This window comes from Pygocentrus nattereri, chromosome 20, assembly GCF_015220715.1.
Source record: "Pygocentrus nattereri isolate fPygNat1 chromosome 20, fPygNat1.pri, whole genome shotgun sequence".
NCBI classification, from domain to species: Eukaryota; Metazoa; Chordata; class Actinopteri; order Characiformes; family Serrasalmidae; genus Pygocentrus; species Pygocentrus nattereri.
The window spans coordinates 31,738,448-31,761,884 of NC_051230.1; the positions used below are offsets into that span (position 1 = coordinate 31,738,448).

The 23,437-nt window shown below is 42.6% G+C and overlaps 1 protein-coding gene across 2 annotated transcripts in view; it reads left to right on the forward strand.

Annotated features, from left to right (window-relative positions):
* The window catches only part of trpv4 (transient receptor potential cation channel, subfamily V, member 4), a 45,873-nt gene that overhangs the window by 15,262 nt on the left and 7,174 nt on the right, over window positions 1–23,437 (forward strand). For both annotated transcript variants that reach the window (XM_017709307.2, XM_017709308.2), the window contains 10 exons: window positions 3,215–3,393; window positions 5,297–5,449; window positions 9,430–9,570; window positions 16,462–16,760; window positions 17,734–17,913; window positions 19,157–19,315; window positions 19,793–19,885; window positions 21,546–21,619; window positions 22,530–22,695; window positions 22,947–23,013. In XM_017709307.2, coding sequence (XP_017564796.2) covers window positions 3,215–3,393; window positions 5,297–5,449; window positions 9,430–9,570; window positions 16,462–16,760; window positions 17,734–17,913; window positions 19,157–19,315; window positions 19,793–19,885; window positions 21,546–21,619; window positions 22,530–22,695; window positions 22,947–23,013 — 1,511 coding nt within the window. The remainder of the gene's footprint in view (window positions 1–3,214; window positions 3,394–5,296; window positions 5,450–9,429; window positions 9,571–16,461; window positions 16,761–17,733; window positions 17,914–19,156; window positions 19,316–19,792; window positions 19,886–21,545; window positions 21,620–22,529; window positions 22,696–22,946; window positions 23,014–23,437) is intronic.

Genomic DNA, 23,437 nt, shown 5'->3' on the forward strand with positions numbered 1-23,437 from the left:
CTCAGTGATCCTCATCCATAACCACTGTATAAGCATTTGTATGTACTGAAGCATGCTGCGTTTTGTCAGTTGAGATGCCAGACCATGTTTGGTAATACAGGGAAAGAGGTTAAAAGGCCGAAGAGCCGATTGGTGATTTTCATCTAGACTCTCAGTTCCTGATTTGTAAGTCAAATCTCCTTTATGCAGAATGAGGCCCAGAACTACGTTTATCCTGGTGGACATCAGATCACAAAGAGAAGCGTCGTAGCATGCACAGTCAGTAGATCAGGGGCTGGATTTGTGAGAGTAGGTTTCTCTGAGAAGGAACTGGTTCTCTCAGCTTGGTTGCATGCATGTGGTTCATGTGGGAAGTAAACGAAAAGCATGGAGGTTGTGAAATGGTGAAGTTATAGTTTGTCAGCTAACAATTCTGTCCATTTTGGACTATTTACATGTGTTCCTGAACCCAAATGAGGGGTAATTGTTGTCAAGTGTTTAAAATTGACTTCATATGACGTTATGGTACAACATCTCATATTGCATTGCATCATTATGTCGTGACTAGCATGTTAGCATGTGGCTAGTGTGCTAGCTTGGGGCTAACACATTAGCTTGTGGCTACAGCGTTAGATTGGCAGACCATAAAGCACAGATTTTGCTTCAGATATTGAACTTTTATAATGTTGAATGCTCCAATAAACTATAATTGGAAACACGAGCATATTAGCGTAATTCGCGTTTTCAGCCACTTGAGTTGAGTCACAAACTCTGAGTATCGTGAATTGTTCGGTACCATTGATACGCTACGTGATGTAGCTGACGTCGATAGGCGTTCGTGTGATGTCTTCTGGTGGGATTTCCTCAATAAATCGTGACCACCTGAAGGCAGCATTAAGAAATAAAACCAGGTCATTTGTCATTCTTCAGAATACACCCAAAGTTTGGAAGAACAAGAGCTTTTCTTGAAAAACGTCGCTAAGAATAAGACGTACTTAGAAATATTAGCCGTTTAACAGTAATAAACATGAAGCTAAGTGTTGAGTTTTGCTCTGAAGTCCTTTCAGCCGAATGTTCAACTTAAAATACCAGAAATCTACACTGAAGTCAACCGTGTTCACTCAGAGGCTCTCCTGAGGGAGATTGGTTAGCTAGCTAGCTAACAACGTTTGTGTTATTTCCAGCAAATGTTGTTAATGTGGTTGATGCTGATTTATCACGTGTGCTACATATCTACATACACATCTACTTTCTCTTCCAGATTTTATTTGCTTTGGTGTTTTGTCTTCAGGTGCTAAACTATGCTAACTGGATTAACCTAAGTGCTAAAGCCAGCCTGATGTAAAATGTACTGGTCGTTTTTTTGGGTAGTTTCCTTCATGAATCTTCATGTCACTTCTGCAGGCACTGAAGGTAGCGTGAGGTATGGGTTAAACGCAGGAGTCCCTTCTTACAGAGAGCTAAAAGAGAGTGAAACACTGAATACGGGGGTCTGTTTATGGAGCTAACAGTAAACTAACGCCCTTATGCTATAGGTGTGGCCCATATGTTGTTATTTCCCTGCTAGCCGTTGAGGTAATGTTTGCTCTGAGGTTCATTTTGGCCATGTTGGGTTTCCTCAGTGTACAGAGGCTTATTGAAGACCTGCCTGGCAGGGTGAAGCTTCTTTGGGCTGTACACTCACTGACTGACCGCTGTTCCTGTCAGTACTGTTACGGAGTCCATCAGTGTCCCCTGAGACTTCGTTAATGTAATTCAGGCATCAAGGCCTGCTGTGCTGTTTTCTCAGCTTCATGTCGTCGTACGGTATCAGAAACCACCAAATCAAGTCTTTTGAGATTCTTCGATAAGGTTTGAGGCAACAGTGTAATAGTTTAGACCTGCAGGTAGCGCCATGCAAATTGTTGAGATATGCCTGCTAGCTAAATTAGCCTTGTAGCTCCAGAGTAGAACCACAGATATACGTATCTAGAGGCCACGTTGTCTTCTGTTCTCTATCTGAGGTGATACGTCTGCGTGTCTGCCATGTTGGAGAGGTCAAGGCCCGCTTGTGAACAGATTCACTTGTATTGAGCAGCGGTGAGTCTCAGGATTAAATCAGCCACAACTTCCTTATTACTCACCCGATTTTCACCAAATTTGTTTTGTTATAATCCTCAGACAGAGATTAGTCTAGACTGCACGGATCTGCTCTCAGTAGCTTTTATTTCTTGAATAACTGATCATGATAATTAGCTGTCCGGACCAACAGGAAAGTATTCAGACATCGTCTGACGTGAGTTTAGTGCTCCATAACACAATCAGCAAATCCATCAGCGTGTGAATCCCTTCTCATCTTAATACACACAAGGACGAAGCTGAAGCTGATTTCTTATTTTCCAGATTCTCGTTTGAATTTTCTGATGCCTGAAGCTGCACCATTTAAGGTGAAAGGGGAAAATTCGAACAAGAAGCTAGAAAATAATAATCTAATTTTAGGTTTGTGTAATAAGGCCCTGACGTTAATCTATTATATCTACACGGATTAAGGAATGCTGCGACTTCCCGAGCTACAAAGCAAAACCATCACTGTGAATAAATAACTACTAAGATCCCCTGAATAGACTATCAAATGGAATAAGCTTCATTTAAAACCAGAGGATAAACAATCACATCAACAGGTTCTCTGGGCCTCACCAACCACACGGCCAATATCAACACATAGACACATAGACATCACACAAACAGTGCGCATCACACAGACATGAGTGTCTCTTATATAATCCTATCCCGCTTTCTCAGACCAGTATTCTTGAAATAATGTGATTTTGGACATTATATTTCTTAAACTGTCGCTCTGTAATGGTACTGAATGCAGTCCAGCAGCGATGGACCCAACACGGTATCTAGGTATGTATATCATTGTGTAGAACTACAGAAGCAAAGTTCAGTCACCAACCGTCTGGACTGATTTATATTTAGGGGAGAAATGTTTTTGTTCACTAAACTGTTTCCTGTCAGTTTCTTGTTGTATATTATAAAATGGACAATACAGTACTGTTCATTGCAGGTGTACTCAAGGATGTTATTAGCAACCAGTGGTTCAGCCAAGCAGTGTTCCTTGTGGTCATCAGTTTTGCCACCTGACAGCTTGGAACAATCTTAAATTCACGTCACACAATTGTGGTAATAGTTGCCAGATTGCCAGAATCTACGTTTTTGAGTTTAATCCTAACACAGTTTCTCCCCTCCACAGGAAGACTGAGAACGAGGCTTCTTGTGACGAGGGCTCGACTGATCCCCCAAAGGTTCTGAAGGAGTTTAGCCGCTTCATGCTGTTCGACGCTGTGTCCCGAGCGGACCCCAGCTCTCTGGATGGCCTGCTGCAGTACCTGCAGGCTCAAGACAAGAGGCTAACAGACGAGGAGTTCAGAGGTGAATTCTGGGAGGCGTCTGATGTTACAGGAACCATGAAGAAAAAAAAAATCTAAATTGCTGTCAGTAGAGAACTCTGAGAGGATCTCCCAAGCACAACACAGTAGGAGCTTTCAGACGTTATTCAGCAACCCAACCCATTGCTACATTTAATAGGCCAATCAGAACTAAGATATTGCTACTGAAAAATGAACAGAGAACCTGTTTCATGTGCCGCACTTTCATTTTTGCAGCCAAGACAGTGAGCTTTGTCTAAAATTGATTAAAAAACACGTTGATTTCTGTGCACTGTTACCACTATAAGAGCTTAATGAACGTCTCTTATGTGGCAAGTGGCAATCTTCGGGGTCCAAGCACTGTGCACCGTTCTGGAGCCTATAGAACACAAATGACAGAGAAAGTTTTTAGAATGGCTTTGATTTTTAATGGATGTTGGGTCTCAAAAGACTCTGCCAAATTTTGTATTCATGCTTACCTTTTGATCTTGGTGTCATAAGCAAGTTGTAGACAGATGAAAACTCAAAATGCAAGAAAACTGTAAAATTTTTCAACATGACTTGTTTTTGTGAAGTTGAACACCATGAACTGAAAAATTCCACAGTGATTAACCCTGTATGTTATTCTCATGTTCAAAACACTAAAACTTTACCTAGGAACAATGCTGTTGCACCGTCCTACAGAACTTCACTGCCCATCAGATGTCATGTCTGTGTACCCGAGTCTATTTGAGATAACAAACTGACACATTCTTAGGCGAGTTTACATGATGCTAATCCATGAGACATTAGTTTATATTACTTGTTAGGTACATTAGCCTTGTAGCTCCGGTGTACAACTAAAGCAACCATCAAACACCAAACATGTCTTGGCTGATTGACTCCATGTGGAATAAGGTGGAGTAAACTGTGTGAATCTTGATTTTCCACCAAACTAAACCTTTAACCTATATAACACATCCTCCTGTACTGCAAATAGGAAAATCCATATCATCCATCTCTCCTTATCACTGATGCTGATGTGTGTCTGTTTTGTCTGGCTGTATTATAGGAGGAAGAGGAAGCTGATATCAGCTGCTTTGTCACATTAGGGCCTCAGCCTCTGCTTCCTGCCTCACAGGCTTTTGGGAAAACTTAGCAGATGGGAGTGAGAAATGACAGTAAACTGCCTCAGAGCTCTGTCTGTGATGCGTTGGAGCATCCACACACATGCCGACACTCACTTCTCCGGAGTAAACACTGGAGGTCTCAACCTTTGACCTTTATAAGGAGAGTTAGAGTGGTTCCTCTTAAAGGAGCAGCTCAAACATACATGCCAACATTACTGGAACAGTTTGACAAAAATACAGTTTACACACTTGCCTTAGATGTTGTTGATCCACCAAGATATGATTGGTGTCCAAATTTTGCTTCTTTAGTTTAGACCTGGAGCTGTGAGGCTAACACTGCTAACACTAGAAGTCAATAGTCACCCAAATCCTTTCTGTAAATATAGCCCAGCCTGCTCAAACCGCGTCCAGGTTTCATTTAGGCTGCACAGTCTTGTTGACGTGGTTTAGGAGGCTAAACTATAAACTATAACAATAATCAGAACTTTAGACCGCAGGCTTGTGCTGAATTCTGACCCTCGATTGATTGTAAGCACGTCATGTTTGCTCTGGTGGTTAATCTGGTTAATTCTGCAGAGGAGGCAGAATTCAGACTGCAGTAACTGACCCCTGATTAAGGATTAGATGGTGGCTAACACAAATGTGTACAGGCGGTAGAGGTTTCTTTTAAAGTGGCTGGGGAGTGTAGCAAAGTTCACGGTCCATTTGATCGGTACTGGAGAATTAAATTAGTTAATGACCTAATTAACATTCAGTGACTCCGTCTTTCCTCTTCACTGTTTATTTTCTTCCATCCAGAGCTGTCCACGGGGAAGACTTGTCTACCTAAAGCTCTCCTGAACCTGTACGGTGGGAAGAACGACACCATCCCCCTGCTGGTGGACATCGCCGAGCAGATGGGAAACCTGCGCGAGTTCATCAACACGCCCTTTAGAGACGTCTATTATCGCGGTATGGCTGCTAATTTGTGATGGAAAAAAAGAAAACGTGTGTATATGTCTGTGTGTGTATGTGTGTGTGTATATATATATATCTCAGAGGTCACTAATAGGTGGACCGCGGTCCAAGTCCGGACCCAGATGCTGTTGGTCCTGTTTTAATCGACGTAACTTTTTGATCACATTTGTTGTTAATAAAGCACATGATGCTACTCAGCCAATCAGATCTGCGCATTACAATGGGCACTGAGACTCAAGTGAGTGACACCACACAGGGGAGGGACGGGGCAAAAAGCGTGAGTCAAAGGGAAGTTCTTGTCCAGAGCTACTTACAATTTTTTATTATTTTTACACAGGTAGGCGAAGGTAGTGTTGGGAGTCTTGCCCAAGGACTCTTATGGGTATAGTGTAGGGTGTTTGCCAAGGTGGGGATTGAACCCCAGCCTACAGTGTGGAAGGCAGAGATGTTACCCACTGCGCTATATCAACCATCTGTCAAGACATTTTGATCACCTTATTAGGAAGTAAGTAAGGCTGTTAAGCAGAGTCTGTTCTGAATTAGGATTAAAAACACAATAAAACCTTCGAAACATTAAGTTACTACGCTACAGGAATGATGTGCGCATGCTCAGTAGGGCCACTCGATGAGTAGGACAAATGGTTAGTTTGTCTAAAAATAGGGCTTCTGAAAGCCACGCTGGCATTTCTTACTGAAGTGAGAGAGAGAGAGAGAGAGAGAGAGAGTGGGTGAAAGAGGTCAAGCCAGGTTTGGTGAAAGAGTTGCAGTGTTGCTCGTGGTCTCCACCCTCGGTAAAAAGCAACGCACACACGTCTGTACTGTTCCGCAGCCTCTCAAGTCAGTGTGTGTGTGTGCTCTCTGTGTTCTAGGACTGGATGCGAGAACGTTCAGGTTTGCCAGTAATGCCACACCCAGTCTGACGTCACTTTTCTCCTATTTAGATTCAGTGTCCAGTTTAACAGAGTATTTAACTCCCTTTTCTGATTTGAAACGTCTTATTTATTCATTTGACCTCTCTGTGACTGTGACGCTGATTGGGTGGGTTGTCATGAGTGATAGTTATTCTTAGATGCTTGTAGATTTCGTTCAGTTAGCCCTGCTGCTCAGTCCTTTCAGCTCTTCCTCGCTGAGCTTCCTCAGGATGTGATTATTCACAGATGGGCTGTTAAGTTTGGCAGAGTTTAGTTTCTAGTCTAGACGCGATTTCTCAAACCCAGCTGAATCTGGTGCTCTTACAGTGGAGTTGGGTGGAGGGACTCTGATTGGTGCTAATAGGAAACATTTGACCTGATAGCAGTAAAAAGTGAGTAAGTCCCCCTTAGATCGCCTGATTTAAGCCAGACCGGCCACCTCAGCCGTCTTAGACTTGCTTGATTACTTAACCCTAAATCTATATTTTTCTATAGAAAGCTGGAATACATTGCTTTGATAATAAACAGCAGCAGTCTGCAGTTGCGCTAGAACTTTGTTATTGTAGTTCAGCCGCTGCAGCGCCCCCTTCTGGTTTGGCTGCGCTACTGAAGTATGAATTCATGTCAAAATGTTTAACACAGTGACCCAGTGTTACTTGCCTTTTTATACCTTCGTTAACCTGTTTATACCACAAATAACCACTGCGGTAATGTCTATGGGAGTTTCAGTGGTATGTTAGCTACAGCAGTGAACATTCACTTTGCTGGCTTTAAACAATGATTTCAAAGTTGAATTGGGGTAAAGTTATCTGAAACTTGGGGTCCCAAAACCAGTCATTTATTTATTTATTTATTTGTTTGTTTTAAACATGACAGATGTTCCATCCTCTGTTTATCTCTTATCCCTTGTAAATGTAAATGAGCTTTGTTCTGATTGGTTACCTCACTTAAAAAGCAGTATTAGCTGAAACACTGCTTATAACTAAAGTGTGAGTGGGTGGGGCTAAACTGCTGCAGGCTGTATTGTTTTTTGTGACATCACAAAAGCAGTGAACTCGAAACGCAGCTGGCTGGGAAGTAAATTGAACATTTTGAATGAAGCAGCCAATCAGAAAAGAGCTCGTTTACATACATCAGGTTTAAAAGTACAGTTTGTTTAATTCTATGGTATAAAAAGGTTGGAAAATGGCCACGTTAAAATAAATTATGACCATATTTGGCACATAAAACCACACAAACGTTATAACTGGACTTTACGGGAAAAAATAATCTAGAAGAAAAATACAGGATGCTGTTGTATCTTGGCAACAACGTGCCTTCAGATGTGATGTGGTAGTTGGTTAGTGTAGTGGGTAACACCTCTGCCTTCTACTATGTAGACTGGGGTTCACCCTACACTATACCAATAAGAGTCCTTGGGCAAGACTCCCAACACTACCTTGGTCTACCTGTGTAAAATGATCAAGTTGTAAGTCGCTCTGGATAAGACCGTCTGCCAAAATACTATAAATGTGAAAGATACGGTTGCAGATGCCTTCATCACAACGCTGCCCACTAAGGCATTTACTTATTGGGCAACAAGGCATTAAGACAGCTGACTCAGTTTTGGACACAGCCACGCTGAGCAAAATTAAGGCTTCAAATTTTCATTTGTTTTCTAAGACACTGGGCTTTTAAAAGTGGGCGTGGCCTTAATTATTGCTACGGAAAAAGCTGCCAACTTTGAAAGGCCGTTACTTACGAAGTATAGATGCTAGGTGAATGGCATTTCCCTTGATTATTCGTTGGTTCAAGATGGGTTTATCCACCAAAACAAATGTTTTGACTGATCAGCTCAGTAAACTGTGAGAATTTGATTCTTCCAAAACTGTGTCCTCTTCAGATTTCTCTGGACTGGTTCAGACGCGCGGTGGGCTGGGCCGTTACTGTGCTCAATGGGGTTGTTTAATGGCCTGGCTTAATGGGCAGACAGTGAGAGGACAGGGTGTTAACGTTAGGCTTAAGCAACGATGGCCTGCTTTTCGTCAGTGACTCAAAAAGTTCACGACTTCTGCTTAGACACGGAGCTCCGGAATGAAAACGAAGAGGAAACTTGACATTATAAACCGCCTCCCGCCCTCATACTCCATCACACAAACGCTTTTTTTGGCTCAGGATTAGTTGCTTTATCCTGTTTTGCTAACAGCACTGATGGTAAACATTGTTTAGGAGCTCCAGCTGCTCTGTCTGATATGTTATCAGTGAAATGAATCTTGTGATGCGTGCGATTAAAACGTTTGCTGAGGAATACGTGAAAATAAAGTTTTTATTTTATAGGTCAAAAGTTTGGGGACGCCTAGCTTCTCAAATTGATTTGACCAAAATGTTTTTCCTTCAAACAACATAATCGGAGCATGAACATGTAAAGTCTTTCAGAGCGGCTCTAGGCTCTAAAGTCTGAACTGTTCACAGTGGTGGCAATGGGAACCAGACGTCTGAAGAGTTTGAAGGGGAATGCCATCGATTTTTCTAAATTTGTTCATATTTCAGCAGTTGGGATGTAAACAGATTCATTCAGAGCGGTTTGGTGTGAAATGGTTGATTGTAGACACTCAGATTTCTGTACAGTGGTGGTGATGGGAACCAGGGGTCCCCATGACTAACAGCACAGATATAGGGATTTTATTTACTATCCAGAACCACCAGTTTTATATGGAATGTTGATGATGTGACAATGTGGTGGTGGAGATTGGACCCTTGGTCACCACCACTGTAAGGAAAATTGGAAATCTTTGGGAATCAAAGATGAAATCACTATTTTTGCAAAACTTCCTTTTCATACTAAGGAAGATACTTTGATGACCATTAGTATTGAAGCTAAATATACCCACAGCATTAGCACATGTCTGCTTTATAAGCTCTGACCTTTGTGAGATGTTTTCCACTTGAAATTTAACACAGTGCGAAATGTGAAAAATAGGATGTGTGTCTCCAACATTTGACTGACCTGCGTATTACCTGTAGTGGGTTTAAACTGCAGTAGTTTGTTGTTTTTGTTGTTTATGTTTATTGTTTGTGCTGTAGGTCAGACGGCGCTGCACATTGCCATAGAGCGGCGCTGTAAGCAGTACGCCGAGCTGCTGGTGGAGAAAGGAGCGGATGTCCACGCTCAGGCCCGTGGACGTTTCTTCCAGCCCAGAGACGAGGGAGGATACTTCTACTTCGGTCAGTCAGCTTCACCTCCAGCTCACCACCTTATTGTTCACTCCCTGGCCACTTTATCAGAAACCCCTCTCCTGCAGTTCCGCCATGCTGGTGTACAGTTAGAGACAGCAGTTTACCTGCTAATGCACAGTTCATGTTCTTCGTCCTCTACGTCTTCATTAAGGCTCCGTTTTTGATCAGAGTTGTTCTTTCCAGAATATTTTTGTGTGGTGGGCCACTCTCAACCTAGCAGTGACACCGCTGTGTCTGATACACTCACACCAGCACCACACACACTATCATATCAGTGTCCCCACTGTGCTGAAAATGTATCACCCCCCAAATACTGTGGTCCATAACTGATCAGTGATGATTGAGAGGGAGACTGATAAACTGTGCGGCAACAGACGGGCTACAGTCGGTAACTGTACACGTACACAGTGGAGCTAAAAGGTGGGTGTTTCTAATAAAGTGTCCAGTTAGAGTGAGGGGAAGTATAGGGTGGGTGTTTCTAATAAAGTGGCCAGTTAGAGTGAGGGGAAGTATAGGGTGGGTGTTTCTAATAAAGTGGCCAGTTAGAGTGAGGGGAAGTATAGGGTGGGTGTTTCTAATAAAGTGGCCAGTTAGAGTCAGGGGAAGTATAGGGTGGGTGTTTCTAATAAAGTGGCCAGTTAGAGTCAGGGGAAGTATAGGGTGTGTGTTTCTAATAAAGTGGCCAGTTGGAGTCAGGGGAAGTATAGGGTGGGTGTTTCTAATAAAGTGGCCAGTTAGAGTCAGGGGAAGTATAGGGTGTGTGTTTCTAATAAAGTGGCCAGTTAGAGTGAGGGGAAGTATAGGGTGGGTGTTTCTAATAAAGTGGCCAGTTAGAGTCAGGGGAAGTATAGGGTGGGTGTACTGAGTGTACCCTTTTTATAATGGACTTTATTGTATTTGGAAGGAAGAGGAAATATCAGTACGTTCATGTGAGTATTGTGTACTGTTAACTTCTCTTTGTAATGCTTTCCAGCAGAGCACCACCCATCTCTAGTTACCATGACAGTCATGTTCTATTGTTGTGTTGTGCAGACGCACAAACCCCGTTTACTTCAGAAACATGACTAATACAAAAAAATACAAATACCTGCTTTTGAAGGTGTGCCATAAAGTGTGCCATGACGTTTGCACAGGCCACATTTATGTTTTATTTTATATATATTATTTTTTTTTCCCCCATTGTGTTAAATTCAGCAAGTAAACCGTATTTGTGTATTAAAATGCCTTATTTTTTCTATAAAGGATGTGTTAGTTACACTAAGCTAAATATACTGGATAGTAAATAAAATCAGTGACCATGTCGTTTGACCAGGGGTGCCCAAACTTTATCACATGACTGTAGCTAGCCTAAAATTAGGTTTTTAAAATGATTTTTTAGAGTATGAATAGGGTGTATTATTTTCCTTGGCATTTAAATGTCTACATAGACTTGTCTTTACACAGTTTTCTGCCAAATTCGACTTTAAATGTAAACTATTTTCTTTCTATGACTTTTTTAACTTTCTTGCTCTGTTAATTTCTGCTGCCAGGGTCACAGTACGAGTCGATATCCCAGATCAGGCTCCCTCTTTTTATTTATTAGGAGATAAAATGGAAGAAATGATCCTTGGTCAGCATTTTTACTCTCAGGAGGTCAATAGCACCGTCGCCGTGTCTGTTCCTGAAGGCGGTGATTGTATTTAATGGGCAGGTTTGGCTCTGATCTGGAGCAGTGATGCTGACTAAAGGCATAGATGTCGTTTTCAGTCTGTCACTTTTAGCACATTAAAAGAGTGACTCGACTGTTGTTGTGCCAGTTATTACATCGTTGATCGTTATTAATTCTGCTGAGCGCTTTAGTGATGATGTCAGTGAAACCACCGCGACCTCTGTGCTTTCGTAATTATAGGCCTGCGATTCTCCAGGTTGGGCTCATTGCTTCACAGTGATGCAGGAATAGTTTGGCAATTCAGTGATTCACACAGTTTTTCCCTCTTGCCTCAAAAGTAGACGATTCGCCAAGGTATGTGAAATATGAGGCTAATGTAGCCAACAAGAAATGGACAAAAATGGACAATATTCAGCTTTCCAGATGGCTGCTAATACAGTACATAACAATGTGGCGTCCACCCTTGTCCATTTTGTCATACAGCAGCTCAGCTAAATAGATCCCTGTAGGGGCTTTTGATTTTTACGCTCCAGCTGGTTGTTTGTCTGTTTTTTCTTCTAAATTTAATCCCGTCTAGTTCCACCCACTAACTAGGTTTCCCTACCACATGATGCTACCAAGCTGGGAGGGTGAAGGCCAGCATGAGCTTCCTCGGTAAAGCTCCACTAAACCTTTTCAAAAGGATGCTTCTGCAGCGTCATTGGACGGCTCAATACGCTTGGAGGAGAATGCTAACTGCTATTTCTGCTATATCAGCTAACAGGCGCCCACATTGACTAGCATCTCTTTGAGTGATGGAGGGGAAAGGGAGGTCCATCCTACCGACCCAGAGAGAATGAGGACAGTCTGGTCTTTTGGACTCCTGGCTGTGGCATCACCGGGAATTGAACCCGTAATCTCCTGACACGTGGGCCTCCTTCACACATGCTGCTTCTACATGCTGCGAGCAAAGCTTAAACGTGCTGGCCTTTCCTACATAGGCGAGCCGCAGAGCTGAGCAGCGAGAAATTTATACAGACGTTCCTTTTTCCAGAGGGATAAACAACCACTTCAGTCACTCGGCTCAAGAAAGCATTTATAAAAGTGCACCGTATGTTTGTTTATCCTCGACAACATTCTGACTTGTGATTAGGCAAAAGCTTCAAGCCTAGTAGACCAGTCGGGAAATCTGTCTGCAGCACGGAACGTTCGACTAGTATTTGTATAACTAGTATTTCGTCGTAAATTAAATTATTAATTTCACACTCGCAGCCGGCAAAATGAAAAGCAAGACTTTGTGTGTCGCTCACGCCACACAGGCGCAACAAGTGTGAATCGGCTCTTGGACATTTGCACCACTCCTGAACCGCTATATTTTCCGTCATTGTGAAAAATGCAGGCTTATGTGAAGGTCGGTGGCTCTTGTAACTCACGTTTCTCACTCTTTGTAGCCGTCAGAAGGAGTATTGGAGCCTTGAAACCAGGAGGTTGCTGGTTTGATTCCCCTGCGCTTGCGAGTTTTATACAGTCTTCTTTCTTTAAACAGCCCTTTGATGGCTCTACTGTGCCATGATACAGATGCATGTAGACCCCTGCAGTGACAATGAAGGAAATTCAAGATGCAAGTCTTTTAAAATGCTAAGCATCTGGTTTTCATAGCTCAGCTGCTCTAGTGATAGCCGGGATCTGTTTCTAGTCCAAGTTCAGATCAATCGCAAGTGAAATAACCTGACGGGTGGACGTGTTTCAGTTTTGTTCTAAATGCGTGTAAATTTATGGCTGTTCGTGTTTTCTAGAAAGCTGTTCAGCTGGCCTTCTATCTCTGCTTTTCATCGTTTCTCAGCTCTGCGTCTAAACGACTGACTGAGGACACTCAGCTTCTTCACCTGAATGTTCCTCAACAGACAATCTTGTAAATCTTGTAGTGGGGATTTTGGCCATGTTTGACGTTGAAGTGTGATATGATATATTTTTATAGCTTAATATCATGTCTAAAGCTAAGAAACTTCCATTTTTCTTCTGATTTTGTGGTTGTTGTTGTCCAGTTCTGGGGTCGTTCAAACCATTCACAGCATATTAAGTAAGACCTACACATTTACCTTGGTTAAACATGGTTAAACCGTCTGTCTGGATTAAAAAGTGCTTGTGTCAAAGTATCAGTGACCATACAAGCCCATCTGTTAGAGATACTTAACAGCTCCACACTGTTGAAGCAAGTGCCTCACAGCTCTGAAAATAATTCTGTGCCTATATAGTGAATCTGTAAGGTGGGTGGAGCTTGTAAAGTGACCCGTGAGTGTTTATGGCTACGCTCAGCACCAGAGCGTTCTTAAGAAATGTTCAATTCAGTTGGCATGGTAACGTCAGATGGTTTGAAGTCTCCACCCTGAACTGCTTTTGACGGCAGCAGTACAGTTAAGCCATTCAGGGCCTGTCAGACGCTAAGCAGAGATGCTTTGGGGGCTGTGGAGGATCAACATGACGTTATGTCGCTAATAAAACACGCTCAGCTTAGTGGGGGGAAAACAGGAAAGGAGTGAAAGGTGCCCCTGTGCTGGCTGTGGAAAAGAGTGGGAGTAATGAACCTACGGCCACTAACCCTGACCAAATATCTGGCCAGCAGAGCCTTTTTGGGGCATTTAAGATTGACGCTTACTGCCCCCTGGTGATGGAAGAGTGCTAATACGGCTCTGTTCATTATCCCGAGACATTATAGCCTACACTTCTCTCCTGGACAAACCGGAAAAATAGCATCAAAACGCATTGGTTACTACTGGGGTTAATTCATTTCAGACATGGAGCGATTGACATTATATTTAGCCTGAATTGACTGATGTGCAGTTAAGGATACAGTTGGTGTCTGAAGTTTGTTTCTAAAGCTTTGTACTGGACAAAAGTACTTTACATAGCTAAAAACAGGAAAAACAGCATATCACAGTGTCAGAAACTACATAAGCGAGGATATAAGTGTATCTTCTATTACCTCCTCAGTTTCTCTCTCCTTCTTTCTCCAGCCTGTGACCCAGAAATCGGTCAAAGTCCACCTTCTTTAAGGACGAATGTGTATTTTAAACAGGCTCAGAAGCATCAAGGAGAGGAATGAGCACAATTCCAGAGAGAACTACTGTGCGAAAGTCTGAGAACATCCATCGTTAATTTCCAAAGTTCTTTATTTTTCAGGACAGTTAAAAAATGATTAAAAGCTGTAGAGAAAGTGAAACTCCTAACAACCACCTGGAAGACCTGGTAGACACCGAAACTGCCTCCATCAGATAAAGAGCACTTAAAGCTTTCATCTCTGAGAGAGAGGAGAAGATCAAGCTGCTTCAGATCTGAAAACATCCACAGGTGTTTCTGTCCGTCCTTCCACTGTGAGAAGACCACTCAGCGCTGTGGGTCTGAATTTGAAGTATGAATTTGCTTTCCAGCGTTTCCTCATTACAACACAAGCCTTTAACTTTCAGAAATAAAGAGACTGACGCAGCAGAACCGCAGGAGTCCTTTCTGAAAACAGACTAAACCAGCGCTACTTTCCTCCGCTAGCTCTCATTATCAGGATCGCTCGCAACTCCCCATCTTCATAGCGCTGAAACTGATTTCCCCTTGCATTAGGCACGGCTGGCGCTGTCTAATCCCCCCTCCATTACCCCTCCAGCCAGCCAGATCCCAGAGCGGGTGAGTAATTTGCCGCAGAGCTCAGACCTGGCGCGACTGACGGGCTAATGTGATTTAGCGATCACGCTAACCGCTCTCTGAGCGCGTGCAAATCAATGAGGAGGAAGCGTTTCCATGCGAAGTGACATGAAAGTAATCTGTCACCCCTGGCAACAGCTCTCTCTCTCTCTCTCTCTGTCTCTCCCTCTGCATCTTCATAAGCCTCTGTTTGGTCTGCTTGTCTCTGAAGGGCCTCCTCATAAGAGAGGCGCTAATTGTGCGCTTGATAACGTTAGCGCTCGGATCAAAGCGCATGTCTTGCCGCCGCTCTGATCCCTGACAAAAGAGCATCTTCGGCAGGATTGACTTTTGCCAGCTAATTGTCTCGGCTTCCATTGCAGCCTCTGCTCGCTGATTAAGGGAAGTCGAGTGTTGGTTTCGGCTTTAGGTTGAGAACATCTGGAGGCTTCGGTCTCGGAGCTGTTTATTAATTGCTGTGAAATGCTGATAAGTTTGGTGGGTTTCTTGGATTTTCATTTGTGACTGAGAAATCCATAACGCAGCAGCCCCGACAGCAAAGCTGCACTGAGATAATTGGCTTGTTTACACAGTGGCTTCATTTGACTTTTGATCTTATACACTCACCGGCCACTTTATTAGAAACACCCACCTTGTGCTTCCACTCACTGGCCACTTTATTAGAAACACCCACCTTGTGCTTCCACTCTCTGGCCACTTTATTAGAAACACCCAACTTGTGCTTCCACTCTCTGGCCACTTTATTAGAAACACCCAACTTGTACTTCCACTCTCTGGCCACTTTATTAGAAACATCCAACTTGTGCTTCCACTCACTGGCCACTTTATTAGAAACACCCACCTTGTGCTTCCACTCTCTGGCCACTTTAATAGAAACACCCACCTTGTGCTTCCACTAACTGGCCACTTTATTAGAAACACCCACCTTGTGCTTCCACTAACTGGCCACTTTATTAGAAACACCCACCTTGTGCTTCCACTCTCTGGCCACTTTATTAGAAACACCCACCTTGTGCTTCCACAAACTGGCCACTTTATTAGAAACACCCAACTTGTGCTTCCACTCACTGGCCACTTTATTAGAAACACCCACCTTGTGCTTCCACTCACTGGCCACTTTATTAGAAACACCCACCTTGTGCTTCCACTCACTGGCCACTTTATTAGAAACACCCACCTTGTGCTTCCACTCACTGGCCACTTTATTAGAAACACCCACCTTGTGCTTCCACTCTCTGGCCACTTTAATAGAAACACCCACCTTGTGCTTCCACTCTCTGGCCACTTTATTAGAAACACCCACCTTGTGCTTCCACTCTCTGGCCACTTTATTAGAAACACCCACCTTGTGCTTCCACTCACTGGCCACTTTATTAGAAACACCCACCTTGTGCTTCCACTCACTGGCCACTTTATTAGAAACACCCAACTTGTGCTTCCGCTCACCGGCCACTTTATTAGAAACACCTATATTGCAGCATACAGCTCTCTGCTGGAATTTCTGCTGAAGCTGTTTTCTGTTTATTTTTTTTTGCTCTGTTTCTTCTCTGCTGCTCCAGGTGAGCTGCCGCTCTCTCTGGCCGCCTGCACTAATCAGCCAGACATGGTGCACTACCTGACGGAGAACAGCCATAAGAAGGCGGACCTGCGGCGCCAGGACTCGCGGGGGAACACGGTGCTGCACGCGCTGGTGCACATCGCAGACAACACGCGCGACAACACGCGCTTCCTCACCAAGATGTACGACCTGCTGCTCATCAAGTGTGCCAAAGTTTACCCAGACTGCAACCTGGAGGAGGTGCTCAACAACGACGGCATGTCCCCCCTCATGATGGCCGCCAAGCTGGGCAAAATCGGGGTGAGAGATTAGAGACGACGGAAAACCTTCAGATTATAATTAATAACCTCTGTAGGTTCAGGTCTTCATCCTGTCAGAGCCTCAGGAGGGAGACTTTACCCTGAACAAAGACTGGATGGGTAAAAGAGTGAAAGATGAACGAAGAGCAAAAGAGATGCAGTGATAGACAAATGCGTGAAAAGATGGATGAACGGAGAGATAAAAAATGAAGAAAAGAAAATGCAGGGGTAAGAGAACAGAGGGATAAAAGTATGAAGAGATGTGTAAAAAGGAAAAAGCATGGATGGATGGAAAGAAGAAAGGATGCATGGATGGATGGATATATTCTTTAAGTGAATGGATGAATAAAGGATAAAATAGACAGGTATTAATTGATGGATGGGAGAAGGTATGGAAAGAATGTTGAATGAGAGGATGAACGGGTGATTAAAGGCAATAATAGGTTGAAGAGCAAAAGTAGGAAAAGAGGGTTTGATGAAAGAAAGAAGCACTGCGGTGATGGACGGGTGCATGACAGGAGGAGGGGATGAAAGAATGACTGGCTCAAAAGAAGGATGAACAGATGAAAGTACCAATGGGTGGATGAGTAAAAGGTTGGGTGAAAGGACAGATGGGTGGATGAAAAGAAGAGAAGGCGCACGAAAGGGACAATGAAAGGATAAATGAATAAAAGATTAGATGGATGAAAAATGGATGTAGGAACGGATGAAAGTAGTAATGGATGGAGGAATGAAAAGATGAAAAGAAGACTAGGCAGAAAAACAGAAGAAAGGATGCAATGATGGATGGATGGATGGAAAGATGGGCAGGTGGATGAAAGGACGGATGAAGGGATGAATGAAGGGTAAAAGGAAGAGAGGATGGATAGTGGCGGTTTCTCTGACTGAGATGTTTGAGGGTGTTCATAGTAACAGATAGTGACAGATTCCCGTCATGCATTCCTCCTTTGAGTCCTGTGTCCGTCCTCCTGCAGGTGTTCCAGCACATCATCCGGAGGGAGATAAAGGACGAGGAGGCTCGTCACCTGTGCCGCAAGTTTAAAGACTGGGCTTATGGACCCGTTTACTCCTCGCTCTACGACCTGTCCTCTCTGGACACCTGCGGGGAGGAAGTGTCGGTGCTGGAGATCCTCGTCTACAACAGCAGGATCGAGGTAGCTGAGGAGTATAATTGGAGTATAATAATAATAATAATAATAATAATAATAATAATAATAATAATTATTATTATTATTATTATTGTTGTTGTTGTTGTTGTTGTTGTGTTATTTGTTGGGACTCTTGGGTTGTGGTTACATATGATGAAGACTTTAAATAGTGAATAGATTTTCTGTGTAAACACTGCTTTAAAGCAATAAGTCGCTTTACATTTAGAATATCAGTATAAAGGATTTCTAAATGGTTTACAGTAAGACTACTGTTATAAAGTGTTTATGAATAGTTTGCATTAAGACCACCTTTATAAAAGGCTCATAGACAGTTTAACATAAGACTGCTATTGTAAAGGGCTTGCAAGTAGTTTATAATAGGACTACCCTTATAAAAGGGCTTATAAGTAGTTTACAATAAGACTACCCTAATAAAGCATTTATGAATGGTTTACAGTAAGACTACCCTAATAAAGCATTTATGAATGGTTTACAGTAAGACTACCATTATAAAGCATTTATGAATGGTTTATAATAAGACTGCCATTATAAAGGGTTTATGAATGGTTTACAATAAGACTAAGGCAATAGTGCGTTGTTATAGCTTATGAATATTACCATCTGATGAAGCTGACAGGTTTGATGCAAAGTAAGATCAGTAACCTGCAACATCAGTGTAGATGAATGGGGGCTCACTATTTGGCAAGCAGCAGGTCACTGTCGCCTGTTTATTCATATTTTTAAAAGTATGACCATATTATTAATCATTAATACACTAGTTGTTGACCCTTTATAAGCTATTTATAAGACAATTCTTTTGTAATAATTCTAAATTTAGATTTTTAAAGAGTTGTTGCAAAATTCATGTAAAATTAATTTCCTAAAGAATTGTAATCAAATCTAAGTGAGGTCAGAGTTTTTAAACCCTGGTGATTAAAGGTCAGTTTTAGTGAGGTCACCTATAAACAGAGGAACATCTGATGCTGGACCAGCTCTTCTTCTCGGAGTCTCTATATAAACAAGAATGTCTTAATTCTACTGAAGTCATTTTATTGACAGACACAACATAGAAGTGGATGTTGGCGTAACTCTGTATATTTATAGCATAAATACAGACAAACTTAGAAAGAAACGGGTCACTTGGATGAGCTGGTGTTTGTTTACATGAGCACAGATCAGTTTATCTTTGTGGAATACACAGCCCACAGTGTCCGAGCGAAACTGACCGTTTGTGACCGTTCCCCCTCAGAACTGCCACGAGATGCTGGCCGTGGAGCCCATCAATGAGCTGCTGAGGGCCAAGTGGCAGAAGTTTGGAGCCGTGACCTTCTACATCAGCGTGGTTTCCTACCTCATTACCATGATCATCTTCACCCTCGTCGCCTACTACCGCCCCTCAGAGGGCACGGTGAGAACTGCGCACACGGCACTGCTGGAAATGTGGAATATAATTTAATTTACGTTCCTGTAAAAATTCACAGCTTTTAAAATATTTAGATGGAAAATATAGAGAACAAAAAACTGAAGATGTGTTCAGATTGATCAACAGAACTGTAGATGATTCTCAAATCCTTGAAAATCGGTAAAATAAATTTCTCATAAAATTATCATCCAAAATTGATTTGGAATAAAATTAACATCTAGAATTAGTTTCTAGTAAAATTAACATCCAGAATGAAGTTGTAATAAAATTAATACTCAGAATGCCTCATATTTCAAAGGTCGAGCTCCCATATTAATGTATATAATTTACTATGTCTAAATAATTGTAGTATAATTGAATAACTACTTCTTTCTTTTTGTTATGTAATTGATATTTAAATCTTCTTGGTTTAAGCGGTTATAGTGTGTAATGTCTGTATGAACTCTTAATGTCCCTCCTCAGCCTCCGTATCCGTATGTAACCACGGGAGACAAACTGCGTTTGGCTGGAGAGATCATCACCTTCGCCTCCGGAGTCTTTTTCTTCTTAACTAATGTGAGTTATTTCTCTCTCTCTCTCTCTCTCTCTCTCTCTCTCTCTCTCTCTCTCTCTCTCTCTGTGTGTCTCTCTCTCTCTCTCTCTTTCTCTCTCTCTCTCTCCCCCTCTCTCTCTCTCTCTCTCTCTCTCTCTCTCTCTCTCTCTCTCTCTCTCTCTCTCTCTCTCTCTCTCTCTCTCTCTCTCTCTCAGTGACAAGAATGAGTGTGAATTAATTTCCTTCAGCTCTGAACAAGACAGTAAGACTCTACTTGTTAAGATTAAGAGACTCTTATTAGTCCCACAACGGGGAAATTTCACCTCCACATTTAACCCATCCGTGAAAAACACCACATACACACTAGTGAATACACACACACTAGGGGGCAGTGAGCACACTTGCCCGGAGCGGTGGGCAGCCCAATCCCCAGCATCCGGGGAGCAGTTGGGGGTCAGGTGTCTTGCTCAAGGACACCTCAGTCATGTGCTGTCGGCTCTGGGGCTCGAACCGGCGACTTTCCGGTCACAAGGCTTACAGATAAATCTTTCAAATTGAGCAGCTTCAAGCCGCTGTTCCGATTAATTTTATGCCTGTATTTTAAACACTGGCTAACATAACGACTCAGGAACGTTGTCCTCGATAAGGTCATGCTTTCATTTCTTTGTCAGTGACCTGGTACCTGCTGCCTTCTGTCAGGATCTGCAGCTACAGCCGAATCACCTGACACAGTTTCAGTCGTGTGCAAACGTCAAATTCCATGTTGTTTTGATTTTCTAAGTGGAAATAAGTTACACCTCCTCTACAGAGACCCGTCTCGGCACGTGTTAATACACAGTTACTGTTTATTTGCTAAATTTAACCTTGGAGGCACAAATAAAGAACCAAACGCTGTGTATTATTTATTGGTGAACTGTGTTTCCTTAGTTATTTATTGCAGATTTTATAGCAGTTTAGCCCCGCCCATTCCGTAGCAGAGTTACTGGAGGTATTGAAGGTGTAGTACAACGCTTAAACGTTGTTCTGTTCATGGCTGTCAGGAAGCAAATCGATTAACTTTAAGTGAGCATGAATTTTCCAACAAATGTCTACATTTTTTTTTACCTCCTGCATCCCAACATATGCATAAAAATGTATGGACGGAAACCTGGATGCTGTCTTTTTCAGCCGCTTCTTGTAAAATATGTTCTCAGTCTTTATCTACGAATGCTTGGATCCACACTGGCAGGTTAGGATAAGCAGGCAAGGAGACGTTTTGCCTCTAACTCTGATTTGAGCCCAGTTGAAGTTGCTCCATTTGGGCTATTCGCTTTGGCCAGGAGCCTCGCTCACTAAGCAATAATGAACCGTGGTGCATCCACACTGCTGCTCATAGCAAGAAAATGTATGTTAAACTATCTAAAACATGTAGTTCTAATGAGTTAATGAGGAAAAATTTGCCAAAAGAAAGTGTGTTGTGTCTCGAGCGAGGAGAGGTGTTATCCACGCGCCATTAAAACCGTCTCAGACTCTCAGCCCCCACTTCAGTTCGCTTTAATTGGATTGCTTTCCCCATTTCATTTACATGACAGTGCCGTCTCTGTTCCGTCTCCTCGCCTTCCTCTTCTCGGCATTAAATACTTTGCGTTTCTTAGTGTTTCACAGCATTTTACAAAGATCTCTCTCTTTCTCACTTCCTTTTAGGTTAAGGACCTGTTCCTGAAGAAGTGCCCGGGGGTGAATTCGTTATTTATTGATGGATCCTTTCAACTCCTCTAGTAAGATGCACATCCTCCCTCTCTCTCTGTGTCTCTGTCTCTCTGTCTCTCTCCCTCCCTCGCCGTGTTTTTCCTGAGGCAAATTCCTCCTCTTTTTTAATTGAGCTGTCTAATTAATTCCACAAGCCCCCGACTTGGCATGTTTTTATAGTTTACATCTCTTTTAATAAAAACCCACCATCCGAGCGAAGAGGCTGAGCACGGTTCACAGTCGTGTTTCGGTTTCATCTGAATAGCTAAATTCGGTGAGGCCCGGAGCGACTTTCAGACCAAACGCCGCTCTTTCACATTCGAAATATCTGCAGTCCCAGACACAGATAGGTGCAGCGATAGCCTCTATCGAGCGTAAACACTCTGAAGTCCCTTCAGAATCACATTACATGTGTTATATAACTATGCTAATGTGTTTGTCTTGTACGGTAAACAAGAATATCACTAATATTTAAGGCCCAGATCCGAGGCAGCGTTGGTGTCAGTATGGCTTTAACGCTGAAATGGTGGTTCTCAGTTATTAGATGCTGTGATGGGCTTTAGTTTTGCTCTGGGGTCACACTTTGCCCAGGTTATTTGCCTCTACAATAAAGTTTTAAGACCGCAGCCTTGAAGGTTAAATGGTCAGTGCTAAAAGTTCTTCTGACCTGCTGAAAAAGTAGAAACAGTTCTTAACAATCCTCTCCAAAGCTGCGGTGAAGTTACCAGCTCCACTGAAGATCAGCCAATTAGCACCCAGGCCAAAACCAAACTTAATGAGGTTTGAAGTGCTGCGTTGTTGGAATACAGAAAAATTAGCAAAATTAGTGTCTAGCTTGGTACAGTTGCTAATTGGATCTGCAGTTTTTCTCTTTTTTCTCTTAAAACCTTTGTGAACCTTCTGCATTATTGGTCATTCTCTGCTGTTCTGTGTCCGTAGCTTCATCTACTCGGTGCTCGTGCTGGTGACGGCAGCTCTTTACCTGTCAGGAATCCAGGCCTACGTTAGCGTGATGGTGTTTGCATTAGTATTGGGCTGGATGAACACGCTGTACTTCACCAGAGGACTCAAACTCACTGGAACCTACAGCATCATGATCCAGAAGGTCCGAACGATGCAGTCGGTTGGCGTGATGATTTGTAGAATAGTGTTTTAAAGAGTTGCTGAGAAGTTTTATCCACTTAGCTCATTTTCTCGTTTGTGAAATGACGTTTTTATCACCACTTTCTGGGACAATCAAAGCAATAAACATCAGTATTGGGCTGCTTCTTCCTGCAACTTGCACAAAAGATGAGTTTTTGAATGTCGTTTGCACCACAGTGCACACTTACTGAGTATCTTATTCTTTGTGTTCAGATTCTCTTCAAAGATCTCTTCCGCTTCCTGCTGGTCTACGTTCTCTTCATGATTGGCTATGCCTCAGGTAATAAACATGATGCACACAAACAAACACGTCTTCTAAGCCGTTTCTCCTTCTGGGTTGTGGGGGTTGCTGGAGCCTATCCCAGCGGAGGGCAGGATACACCCTGGACAGGTCGCCAGTCCATCGCAGGGCAGACAGACAGACATACACATTCACACACATAGGGGTAATTTACAATCTCCAGTTGGCCTGACTGCATGTCTCTGGACTGTAATAATAAACGTAATAATAAACCTTAATGTTAGCGGATAGTATTATAATAATAACAGTAACATTATCTTCATTTATAAAACACTTTTCTATGTAAAAACGCTGCTCAAAATGCTTGAAAGTATAATTAGATAAAAAGGTAAGGCACAAAACGTGAACGACAAACAAGAACACGACATTTAGAAGAAGTGTCAAGTTAGAAACAAAACGAAGA